At 36.5% G+C, this 13,868-nt stretch overlaps 1 protein-coding gene across 1 annotated transcript in view; it reads right to left on the bottom strand.

Annotated features, from left to right (window-relative positions):
- IFT88 (intraflagellar transport 88 homolog (Chlamydomonas)) overlaps nt 1–13,868 on the bottom strand; it is a 143,577-nt gene that overhangs the window by 88,455 nt on the left and 41,254 nt on the right. The window contains exon 14 of the mRNA XM_006894098.1: nt 6,428–6,527. Within this exon, the coding sequence (XP_006894160.1) occupies nt 6,428–6,527 (100 nt within the window). The remainder of the gene's footprint in view (nt 1–6,427; nt 6,528–13,868) is intronic.

The raw sequence follows: 13,868 nt of genomic DNA, 5'->3' as shown, positions 1-13,868 counted from the left end.
GCATCCAATTCCCAAATCAATAAGACAGTTGGTTTAATTACCATTGGAAAATGCTTGTCATTCCTCTGTAGTATCTGGTCCCCTCTGGACCCTCATCATTTCCTTCACCTGCTCCCCCCACCGACCAAGCTGTGCAGCTCTGCAACTGCATCCTGGCCTATCCTCACCCTTCTGCCCCCAACCCTCACCTCCCTGTACCCCCAATATGTTTTTCCCAATAAAAAACAAAACAAAAATCTTAACAGAAATCGAATGCCTATCTGTCCCATGGAGCAGCTGGTGGGTTAAAAACATTCTGGATAGCAGTTCAACATGTAACCCACAACAGCACCAGGGCTATGAGTACAGATATTAAAATCCACTATTTTGGGGGAGCTCTGGTGGCCTGGTGGTAAGAAACTGTGCTGCAATCCCAAAGGCATGCGGTTTGAGGCTACCCACTACACTACAGGAGAAGGAAGGATGAACAATATCCTCCTGTGTCATTAACTGCCTCTGAAAACCTGCTGGAGAGTCAGCTGACAGTCCGTTCTGATTCTATGGTACACAACAACAACAACATTTTAATATTTAAGTAGGCTTGTAATGAAAAAAAATGATTTTTCCTTCAACTTTGGCTAAAATAAAAGCCAATAATTACACTCATCAAAAAGTCAGACTTAATAATTTTTAAAAAGATGTTAAAAATAGCAGTGGAGACAGCATAGAGAGGTAATAATGCTGGACCAGATATTGTTTCTTATTTCAAAGTCATAAAAATATAAACTAAACAGAAAACATCCACGATTCCTTGTTTACAAAATATAGGAGCTGGATGTAATGATCTCATCTTCCATCCCATTTTACATCCATTTCGATCTTTTCTTTCTTCCCTGTCTATAATGAACACATTAGTATCACACTGGGAAAATCTGATGTCAAGAACCTTTCCAAAGTGCTAAAGAGCAACAGCGACAGTTTAATGACTAAGATGTATCTGATTCAAGCCATGGCCTTTTCAACTACTTCCTATGAGTAAGGATGACAGAAGAATTGATGCTTTTGAATTGTGGTGTTGGAGAAGAATATTAAACATTGTATAGACTGCCAAAAGAACAAACAAATCTGTCTTGGAAGAGGTCTAGTCAGAATGTTGTTCCTTAGAAGTAAAGATGGTGAAACTTATTCTCATGTACTTTGGAGATGTTTTCAGAATTGGACAAGCCCTTGGAAAAACATCATGCTGGGAAGGGCAGATGGGCAGAGAAACAGAGGAAGACACTCAATGAGACGGACTGACTCAGTGACTGTAACAATGGACCTGAGCACTTCCAAGAAGAGGATGGGTACGGTAGAGCAAGCTTCAGATCTGTTGTTCACAGGGTCACTACGAGTCAAGGTCAACTTGATGGCACCTAACAACATTATCTCAAATAGGGCTAACAGTATAATCCTTTATACCAAGTAGGCATATTAGTAAAATATTTAAATGTAAGAATATTTTTAGAAACGAAGTAAGAAAAATGTCAACATTTCTTCACAGTATGACTGTCAAATTTTCATACTGACTGAAAACAAATATCGCAAAGCTTATGTACTGTTACATCTCTAAGAATTAAGCATTTCTTATATATATTTCAGAAGTTTGAAAATATTAAAGCTATTAAACATATTTTGTGGTAAAAAGGACAAACTATTATAAAATTGGCCCCAAATTTATCTAATATTTATTTTTAAATATAAATTAACCCATTTATTACAGGCTAGATGCTTCAAATGGGGGACCTTCTACTGGTCCTTCAGTTCCTTCAGTCTTCTGATAGCTGACTTCACTGTGATGGCCGAGGTGGTGTGATAGGTCCAGGAGCCACCAGCTACAGTCTTCATGCAAGAACCACACTGCCAGATGCCCACATCTCGGCTCTTCATTTTGGTTTTACCACAGAAGGAGCAAGTGTATTTGGTATGCTGGCTGACTTCAATTTTTTTTACCATCTTCCTGAGCGAGGCATCATAACAGGTCCCATAATTACTGATGATGCCGACTTTTGCGGTGTGTTTGGCCATTTTGCCACACCAGCATCAAACCCAATTTATCTAATATTTGAAAGGGAAGGCTATTGTATGATGTAGGGTTGAGTAACGGCATGAGATCAGTAAACCTGGGTTCAAATCTCCACTGTAATTTGAGTAGTAAAATTATCTGATACCAAGTGAAATAACTCTACAAAATTAATTTGTAATTGTTACCCTAAGGTTGGCTGACTCCCTCCTTATGTTACTTTTTTTAAGGAAAAAAAATATGAAAATTTTAGTACTAAAAATATGATAGCTAAAATTAAGAATATAAAATATGGTATAACAGTTGATTAGATACAGTTGAAGAGGGAATGGGCAATGGGAAGAAATGTCAGTAGTAAAACGACTTGGCAGGCCTGAGATATTTCTAGCACAGCAGGAATCATGGAATAAGTTTCCTTTAAGATACATTTATGGAATAGAAAATATTTCTTGGTGTTTCCTGTTCCTGCTTCCCTGCTGCATCCAAACAAAAATTCTGGTTTCACTTTGATTCTGGCTGTCAGCTCCTCCTACTGTCCAGGGACTCCTGGATAGTTCCATGTCTGCATGCTGTGCAGGGCTGACCCAGAATGAGGTCTTCAAGTGAAATACCACTAAGCGTCTTTATTCAATTTTGTCACTGGTAAAAGATTCTAAGAGACTATTTTCCATATATGCTGGTTATAAAATGTGTAAATTAATTTTTTTTTAATTTTGTGTGCGTGTACCATCAAATCAGATCTGACTGGTACAGGAGGATATTGCGCCTCCTTCTCCGGCAGAGCGTCTGGTGGATTCGAACCGTGTTCCTCTGGGATTGCAGTGCAGCTTCTTGCCACTAGGCCACCAGAGCTCCCCTGTAAATTAATTTTACATTAAAGAGTTTTTAATGATATCAAAGACAATAATTTGATTTTTTTAAGGCAGGAATTTATAATTCCACAAGGTAAATTCTGGAAGAAAAATTTCCAACATTATACTTTCACTATTAAGATTTTTTTGTTTCCTGAAAATGTCTTCAATAATAAAATGGCCAAGAAGTGCCTTGAACTTACCTCAAAAGTCACTGCCACCTTTACTGTTCATTCTGTAGAAGCTATTTATCTCATTGGTTAGATTATCTATACAATGTGCATAGCTAAGCTTTATAAGACATACTTCATTTTGAATAAGAATTGAAATATTTTTATCTTCACTTTTAGATTGTGACACAATAATCACTTGTTACTTAAAACACTCTAAGACATTTGAACAGGTATAACATATTTCTTAAGCTCTCTTAGATAAAGTACAGAAGGAAAAGAAACTTATTAAGATGCATGGTATTCATGCAGCTACAGGTCTGATCCAATGCATAGATGACCCCCTAGTGAGTTTCTAGTGTGTCTAGAGGCTGTAAATTGTACAGTAGTGTGAAATACAGTGTATATGAATTTTGTGGGCAAACCAACATAAAATGATAAAATAAATAGAACTTGGAAACAGGAAAATAAATTAAAAAAAGAGTTAGTAGCCCATCTCTCTCCTGAAGAGCTGCTGTTGGTGGTTTCAAAGTGTCAGAGGGGCACTGACTTTTGGGTCAGCAGCACAGCTCACTACAGACTATGCCACTGGACCTCTCATGACATCTATTAAGCAGAATATAAAAATTATGCAGACATAACCATTGCTATAGCAGTTTATATAATTTCTTTTAAGAATAGTACTTTATCTTATAGCCAAGGATGTGTTGAAGTTTTAAGTTTTTATGTTTACTCTTTTGTGTCTTATCAATAACTTTTAGACTATTTAACATCAAATATATTCTATCCCCAAATGGTTACTATGGAGCTAAAAATAAGTAAAATTCCATGAAATACAAAAGAATTACTTAAAAGAATTATCACAGATAATTAGCAACATAAAATAAACCTTAAGAAACATTTCCAGCCAAAAACAAAATATGCATGGTTGAATGGAAAACTAATTTGCTCTGTAAACTTCCACATAAACCACAATAAAAAAGAGGAAGAAAGAAAAAAGGTAGTCAGACTGAAAAGACATTTTACATGCTACTTCTAAACTATAAACTACACAAAGCAGGCTAGAAAACTACTCTAATAAAAGGAACACTCACGGGTATTTTTGTTTAGATTTTTGTTTTCTTGAATAGGCAATTTTCAAAATTGTTCTTCATATGTCCAATATATTAATTTTTGAAACTATAGTATTATAAATATACTTATTTATAGATGTAACTTATGACAATTTGATGTCAATACTTAATTTTAGTCATATTGACAAACCACATAACGATAAAAAACAGTGTTAGGTTTTTCCCTCTTTCAAATCATAAGAAAATTAGAAACATTCTCCATTTTTGTTTTCTTCCGTTGCTAATGCCACCTAGGCTTCAATTTTGTCCCGAGACCAAATGTCTTCACTTCATCAGCCTTCAGCTTTTGGTACAGTTCTTTCTACCACAAAAACAACTACAAAATGATATCATTATCACAAATAACTTGAAGATTTCAACATCTTTTCTTAAAAGGTCTTCATCAAATGATCAATCCAATTCTTTTTAACCTAACAGTGTTCCTTTCATGTAAAATTCAATCATACCCACCTCATCATACTTACAATATACAAACAAATGACAAAGTGAAAGCAGCCAGAGTGAAAAAAAAAGCACAGACATAATGTTTTAAAAATATCAGTACACTGGCATGAAAAACTTGAAAACGCAAATGGACTAGGATATATTCTCAATGAGATCAGCTAGTAAAACAGCAAACAAGATTTTATTTAAAGGCATTTTAGTAAGGAATATATCCTTTATTTATTGGTGAAAATGAGTTTTAAAGCATACATGGTAAAGCACTGGGAAATCTTTCTAAATAGTATTTCATAAAATGACAAAGAAAATGGACAAACATGCTTTTCTTTGTATTGTTATGTATAACAACACTTCCCTCTCTCAAAATGTTGAGATAACAGAAAATGTTGAGACACACATAAAACGTTTTCTTGTTTACATATTACTTTAACAAGTTAATGGAGACTAATCTGTCTCACTCTACTTCCAATATAAAGTATTACATCAGAGTGAGAGGGTTATTAATGAGGTTTTTAATGACCAATGGTGTGGAAATCATAAAATAGTTTTAAGAAAAGTATAAATGTTAAATGCTATTAAATACACTGCATTCAATATGTAATGGGCACACTCACTAACAAGCAATGCATTGATCTTGTCATATAATTATTATATGAATCCCTGACTCTACTCTCATATTCTATGAGTAGATGGTATTTTCCTCAAATCCCTTTAAAAAGGTTAGTCCTTTCTGTTGTCTGTCTTTTTCATTTTTGCTTTACTGACTATGTAAAGGCATTGGCTGTGTGTCTTTTGTCTTTCATACAAGATGACAGTCTAGGAGGGAAAACTGAAAACAGAGGTTTGGAATAGGACTCAGGTCAACGTCATGGCTTTCTCTAGTCCTTGCTCTCTGGGTCTAAATGCTGAGATGTTCCATCTAGTTGCAGGCACATAGAGCACTCACTAGTGGCTTTATAAACCTGGGTGTTAAGTTTTATCCTGGTTCTTGTATTTAAGATTTTTAAGTCATTTGATTGCATCTAAACCATACCTTGGGGAAAGGTCACTTGACATAGCTGATGGAAGGAATAGTAGCACTTGTTTCATACCCACCCCAGCCAGCATGGTAGCAGTGTTAACCAGTTAGAAATCCCTCAGAGCTTAGAAGTTGTGTTTAGCTATGAGACTCTTTTACTCTCAATACAGTATTAATGGGTAAATAAAAAATATGGTATCTACAAGTTGGCATTCTTCCTAATGTAGCAGTAACAAGTACATAAAATACATAAAACCCAACAGGGAAGTTGCTCTGGGGAAAACAGTAGATGGAAGCAATCAGGCCCTGGCCTTCCTTGCTCCTTATGTGTAATCTAAAGAATCTGAGAGCTTCAGTTCACTTCTGGACAAAAATGTGGTTTAGTAACAAGGGTTCATGTGGCTATTATTTATATATGAAAAATAAGCATACAAAAATGAAAATATCCCCCTGCTTCCAGCCTCTACCACCCGACAGGGGACAGGGGGATTAATCATCGGGTTGTACAATTTGTTGGGTGGGGAGATGAAAGAAATTGAAAGAATTTGTGTTTGAATGTTTTAAAAATCTAGTAGAAAATGAAAAAATAAAAATGAAAATGTTATATTGATGCAAATTATGTTAATACAATACAGATAAAAATATTAACCCCTGAACATGACTTTAGAAAGGAAGTTCCTGATTTTATTACTTTGATCAATTAACTTATGAAATTACATATAAGATATATTATTAAAAAACCTACTGTGTTGAAATTTATTTTTAAAACTTACTTGGTTAAAATCCTTTTGTCTCAAGTATGTAATTGCTTTATTTATTTCCAGATCATTTGCTAATTCTACGTACTGAGAAGCTTTCACAACTTCAACACACCTATAATGCAAAGGATAAAAAAGGTTATTTTATTTTAATATAGTTACATTGCTGATTTTCTTATATTATGATTTATCAAAGATTTTTTGAAGTGCACCTACTACCATAGACCACCACCTGCCTGGCCATCACCGTGTCTTTCCAAAACAGATTATTTTTCCTTACTTAAAAAAATATTTTTTTTAAAAAAAAAATCTGGTTTTAAAAGGTAAAACATAATATTGTCTTTGCAATCTATTTGTTAAATTTTTTTGTTTTTTTAAAAATTAATCAATTAATTTATTTTTCATTTCAATGAACATTTACAGAGATTTTGGAATTCCATTCATTCATTGTTGCAGCCCTCTCTCTGCCCACCCCGCCTCCACCTTAAATTTCTTTTATTGTCTACTCATGTAGGCACTGTGCAGTATGTTTTCTTCCTCCTTTGTCCTTTTGTTGTTGATTTCTAATTTTGTAGCACTGTGGTCTGAGAATATGGTTTGTATTATATCTGTGTTTTTTAATTACTGAGGCTTTCTTTGTGATGTAAAATAAAATCTATTCAGCAGAAAGTTCCGTGTGCACTGGAGAATGTCTTTGTAATACAGCAGTTGTTTTTTAGGTGAAATATTGAGTAATATTATGACTGCCTCAAAATGATTTTGGTTTGACTGAGATTTTCCAGTACAGAAAAATTTTAACTTACCAGAGCTATTTGCCACATCAGACTTTAGATCAAGCCAAACTTGGTAACCTAATTACCCTTGCCTGTAGACAGGCTGTGATTTTAAATAGATATAACGCTACTGCAGAGTGGTTGCTTTGCTTAGAAGATGAAGTGTAAACAGCCACTATGAAAATATGCCATCTATTTTAAAAGACCAACTGCTTTCAGATTTTGGGATATATGGTGATAAAATTAACAAGGCACCTACACAGAAGACAGAACTCAGCCTTTTCCCGAGATTCCTTTTTTACATATTGTTTAACCCCAGCTCAATATCTTTTTTGTCATCCATGATAAGTGTTTATCATTATCTTCAGCAAAGACTACGTTATTAGATGCTGTTGAGTTGACTACAATTCATAGCAACCCTCTGAGCAACTGATTGAAACCTTTCCCTGTCCTGTGACAGTTTCACAGTCTCCTTCATACTTGAGCCCACTGACACTCATTGTCAGTCCATCTCATTAAAGGTCTTCCTCTTTCTCTGACCTTCCACCTTTCCCAGCATATCTTTTTCCAAGGACTGGTAACCTGCCCAAAGTATGTGAGACAAAGTGCCACGACTCTTGCCTCTAAGGAAAACTCTGGTTTCATTTCCTCCAAACCAGAGATCAGTTTCCAAAGAGTGTAGTGATCTTAAAGTACTGCTTATAATGATTGCTAAAATTTACACAAGATTTTTGTTACAACTTCAAATATGTTGTTGTTGTTATGTGCCGTCGAGTTGCCTGTGACTCATAGCAACCCTATGTACAACAGCTCTAAACTCCGCTCTGTCCTGTGCCAATCGCACTGTCTCCGACACTCCCATCCCAATTATCCGATGAATGAATCAATCCACCTCATAGAGGGCCTTCCTCTCCTGCGCCGTCCCTCCACCCTCCCAAGCATGATGTCCCTCTCTAAGGACAGGTTTCTCCTCACAACATGTCCAAAGTAAGTTAGACAGAGCCTCAGAATCCTTGCCTCCAAGGAGCCACCCAGTTTAACCCTCTCCAGGACAAATCTGTTTGTTCTCCTAGCAGTCCATGGTATTCTCAATACTCTTCTCCAGCACCACAGCTCAAAGGCATCAATTCTCCTTCTATCCTCCTTGGTCACTGTCCAACTCTCTGATGCATAACAGGTGATTGCGAAGACCATGGCCTGTATCAGACGCACTTTAGTCTCCAAAGAGATACTGTTGCTCTTCAGCACTTTGGAGAGGTCCCTAACAGCAGACTTTCCCATGGCAATGCGCCTTTTAATTTCCTGGCTGCTGGTGCCAAGACTGTTGACCATGGAGCCGAGCAAACTAAAGCTGTGCACAATCTCAATCTCTTCACCATCCATCCTGATGCTGCCAATTGGTCCAGTGGTTAGAATCTTTGTCTTCTTGACATTGAGCCTCAATCCATATTGTAGGCTGCAGTCCTTGACACTCTGCAGCAGGCGCTTCAGGTCCTCCTCAGTTTCAGCAAGCAGGGTTGTGTCATCCACATAACGCAGAGTGTTGATAATTATCCACCAATCTTGACCCCACATTTCTCCTCATAGAGCCCAGCCTCCCAGATAATCTGTTCTGCATATAGGTTGAAAAGGTATGGAAGCTTCATATATAAGTTATTAGATGGAGGGCTGGTGAAAGGGAGATAGATGTGAAGGGAGGGGGTAGAAGTGGATGGATATCCTGTGGGATCTTGAAGCAGGAAATAAGTGCGTAAAGGTGCATGTGTGAAAGGCAGGGACAACACTGACACTAAAGTTAACTCCGCAATAAGGGATATACCTTTAACTTGCTGGTCTGTCTAATACTTCTCTAAATCTGAACATTCACATTGAGACAGACTAGGAAGAAGGATTGGCCATCCACTTCTGAAATAGCAAGCCTCTGAAAACCCTATGAAAAACTTCAAATATAATAAACATTATTTCCTTATGCACTAAAAATGAAGGGGTCCTTTTCTCTAGATTGAAGTTTTTCAACAAAATTTCTAGTAAATTTGAGAAAGAACCTATGTATCTATATCTATATTTATATCTATATGAAATTTTCTCGAAACCATTTTATCAGTAATTATAGTATATGTTTTAAATGAATGTTATTTATACATACATAAAAGTACATGAAAAACTATATACACACACAAAATTATGTAATAAATATGCTGCTGTGTGCTGTTGAGTCAGAAGTGACCCATAGTTGACCAACCCTCTAATTTAGAGTTTTCAGAGGCAGTGAATAGCACAGAAAATTGCCCATCCTTCTTCAGAGTAGCTAGTGGATTCAAACATGTGCCTTTGGGATGGCAGTGCAGTTTCATACCACCAGAGCTTCCATATACACATATACAAATAAAAATATGTTCATACATAACATGTACAGGGGTGTGTGTGTGTGTGTGTGTGTGTGTGTGTGTGTGTGTATAAAATTCATGACAGTGCTATTTACAATACCACCAAAGCTCCTAATAGGGGTTAAAAACATACTTTACATATAGGAAAACATTCACAGTATAATATTGTATTATTCTTTTTCCAAGTGTGTTTTATTCATTGCAGATGATTAAAGAACAAACTTTTTTAAAAACCAAACCATCTGTTTGGCTTCTGGAGAATGGTTAGGACTTAAAATTAAACAAAAAATATTTAAACTAAATTGCTTTATTTCAGTTCTGTTTAGATAAATTTTCAAATGATATTTTCCCCAAGAAATAAGCCAAAATCCCATGGCCATCAAGTTGATTCCAAGTCACAGCCATCCTCCATCAGTTTCCTGCGTCAAAAATCTGAACAGCAGCGGACTTTCCGCCTTTCCTCCTTGGATCGAGCACCTGGTGGGCCTAAGTCTTCTATATCATGCAGATCTATAGGCAGTTACATGCTTGTATTTTAAGAGTTCAATAAAAGGGGAGTAGTTTTGATGTCAAAGACTAGAATTTTTATTTTTTCATATCTACCTTTCTTATATGGATTTAAGTTTTTTACAAATCTAAACACAAAATTCTGAAATTCACATATCTGCAGAGTATTACAAAATTTATCAAAAAGAAAACATAAGTCATGTATGAGACCAGGATTAGACTACTAGTTAGCAAAAACGAGACTTAGTGGGAAAATGCCTTTAAAGTTCTAAAAGAAAATAATTTATAATCTAGAACTTCCAACTTTATTATGTTTGCTCAATCAAGAATAAGACCAGAATAAAATTTCCAACTTTATTTGGAAAGAGACACCAAATAAAGCTCTACTGAAAAAGAAAAACAAAACAGAAGGGATCACTCTTCCTGATCTCAACACCTTCTCTGTAACCATGGTATGGGTACAGCAGTAGATACAATGACCAATGCGTCAAGACAATGAGTCAAGAACCCAGAAATCAACCAAATTACCTACAGTCAATGAATATTTGACAAGGACACAAAATCCATTAAGTAGGGAAACAACAGTCTCTTCTAAAAATGTTACTGGCAAAATCAGGTATCTGTCGGCAGAAAACCAGTAAGATTCACATTTCACACCATCCACAAAACCCAACTCAAGGCAGATTAGAGAAGGAAGAGTAAACTAGAAAACTATAAAGATCATCAGAGAAAAAGAAGAAACAAACTGAGAAGCCCTAATAAGTGGCATGAATAGCCTTTCAACATAACCAAGAAATCATAACCAGGAAAGGATAAAATAAATGAATGGTACCTTTTACAAATCAAATCCTGTGTGCATAAAAAAATTCTCCAACACTCAGGCAGATCAAGGAATCAGGAAGTGTGATACCTCCTGCTTTGTTTTTCTTCTTCAGTAGAGCTTTGCTTATTTGGGGTCTCTTTCCAAATAAAGTTGGAAATTCCATTCTGGGCTCCTTCTACAATAACTCAGTCTCATAAAGACAAATACTATATAAGATCTTTACTGTAGAAATAGATAACTAATAAAATGTGTATGAGGATACAAGGTGGGGAGGGTAAAAGCAGAGGGGTGAGGATAGGCAGGAGGATATCATATGTTCATATGTTCACACAAATTAATGGGTAGAGGAGGGATGGGTAAAGGAAATGGGAATGATCCGGTGGGGATCTGGAAAGACAGGACAATGATGGCCATAGTTCAATGTTGATTAACACTATCAAATATAATTAATGGAAATGATTGTATGAAACACAATGTGAATAAAGGATAGTGTGAGACACAATGTATATGAACTTTGTAAGCAAACCAATATAAAAGAAAAAATTATTGTATAGATATATAAAGAATTACATAAAAAAAACCCTCAAACTTCTCCAATAGTTAACAGAGACTAATGAATGACTGGGTAGGGTTAAGGAAAAGAGGGTATAGCAAAGTATTGATAAGACATTGTATTGTACTTAATAAGACAAAATTTATACAATTGATTGAATAAAAACCATTTTTTTAAAGAAAGAAAAGAGGCCTTAATGTAGGCTTTTGCAGACATACAGACTGACTTTAGGTAGCTAGTTCAGGATAAAATAATAATAATAACCTAGTTAAACAAGAAAAAGGAGCAGAGAGATGGAAACTCTAGGAAGGAGAACTCAAAGAGAAGCCTGAGCCTACAATAGAGGCAAAGAATGAGAGAAAAGAAAGCTAGCTAGCTAGAAAATAAAAAAAAAAACCAAACACACACAACAACAACCCACACCAAAAAGTCAAGGTCTATATATGAAGCCTTCATTACAAATTAAAACAAGTTTCTCAGCAACAAGTGCTGGTGAGGTTATGGAGAAACTGGAACCCTTATTCACTGTTGGTGGGAGTGTAAAATGGTGCAACCACTATGGAAGACTGTATGGCGCTTTCTCAAAAAGTTGCAAATAGAAACACCATTTGACCCAGCAATTCCACTACTGGGAATATACCCCAAAGAAACCATAACTGCTACCCAGGCAGATATATATGCACACCCATGTTTATCGTGGCTTTGTTCACAATAGCAAAGAGTTGGGAGCAACCTAAGTGCCCATCAACAAATGAATGGATAGAGAAGCTCTGGTATATTCACACAATGGAATACTACACTGCACTGAAAAACAAGGAACTCGTGCAATATTATTTAAAATGGGTAACGCTGGAGGACATTATGCTGAGTGAAATATTTCAGTCACAAAACGCCAAATACTGCATAGTGCCACTGCTATAGAACGGGACTGACATCAGCATTGGGGTGAGACTGGGAAAAATTGGACAGATTATGTATACTGCATTGAAACAGATGAGGGAGAGAACAGTTTAAAAGTGATAGATATATGATTGGGTATTATTGTTATGACAAAAGTCCAGAATGAAGGTTGCATAGTGGAATGTACTAGGGGTGGAGGGTGGGGAATTGTATACCAATGAAGGAATTTTTCTTTTACTTTTCAAAGAGAAGAGCAAACTGGGAGGGTGGGGTGGGCAGGGAGGAAAATGCAACAATGAATGAATGGAAATCCAAAATCTCTGTAAACATTCATTAAATTTAATAAAATAAAATTTAAAAGCAAAACAAAACAAAACCCAAATTAAAACAAGACACTGATATTCAAAATGAAAAATGAACTCCAAGGAATAGAGAGAACAAATAATAATCTGAACGATAATCTAGATTTAGTTGTTGTTGTTGTTGTTATGTGCTGTCGAGTTGCTTGTGAGTCATGTTGTTGTTGTTGGTAGGTGCCGTGGAGTCATAGACGACTCAGAGCGACCCTATGAATGAAAGGCCTGAGCACTGCTCATACACAGTTTCTGGAGGCAAGACATTTCGGAAGTGGATGCCATTCCTGCTTCTAGGCTTGTTTTAGTTGGGAAGCTCCAGCAAACACTGTCCACCAGGGTAAGCATTACCACATTTGGCACATCAGTGTCACAGTGTTCAGCATCACCGCACCCATGAGTTGTGATTCATAGCAACCCTATATACAACAGCTCTGAACACTGCTCTTATCCTGAGCCAACCTCACTGTTTCTGACACACTCCTATTACCCTAGTCACTGAATCAATCCATCCCATCCAGGGTCTTCCTCTCCTGCACTGTCCCTCCACCTTCCCAAGCTGAATGTCCTTCTCCAATGACTGGTCCCTCCTTACAACATGTCCAAAGTATGCCAGAATCATTGCTTCCAAGGAGCAGTTTGGTTTCACCCTCTCTAGGCTGAACCTTTTTTCTCCCAGCAGTCCAGGGTATATTCAATACTCTTCTCCAGCACCAGAACTCAAAGGTATCAATTCTCCTTCTACCATCCCTAGTCATTGTCCAGCTTTCTGATACACAGCCATATATTACTTTTACCAACATGAAAGCAATCAGAAAACAGGCTACCAAAACTCTTCTGTACTTTGGTTTTCTAACCATGTACATGCACCACGGATTGAAAAATTACAGTTTCATATATCTGTATGAAAGATCAAAGAAAAAGGTTCTTGAGGGGTAAACTTGGATTGAATCTATAATGAAGACTTTTTAAACACTTAAAGCCATTAAAAATTAAGATAAATTACTAAATATAAGAAAAAAACCTCAGCTTTCGGCTTTCGGCTCGAGGAGGCCTCGGTGCAAGTTTCTTCGGTTGTCCCGCATCCGGGTTCATCCGACACCAGCCGCCTCCGCCATGCCGCCCAAGTTCGACCCCAACGAGATTAAAGTCGTGTACCT

The sequence above is a fragment of the Elephantulus edwardii genome, unplaced genomic scaffold (assembly GCF_000299155.1).
Source record: "Elephantulus edwardii isolate Elephantulus edwardi_28Jun2011 unplaced genomic scaffold, EleEdw1.0 scaffold00135, whole genome shotgun sequence".
Classification (NCBI taxonomy): Eukaryota; Metazoa; Chordata; class Mammalia; order Macroscelidea; family Macroscelididae; genus Elephantulus; species Elephantulus edwardii.
This window is presented reverse-complemented; position numbering and strand designations above follow the sequence as displayed.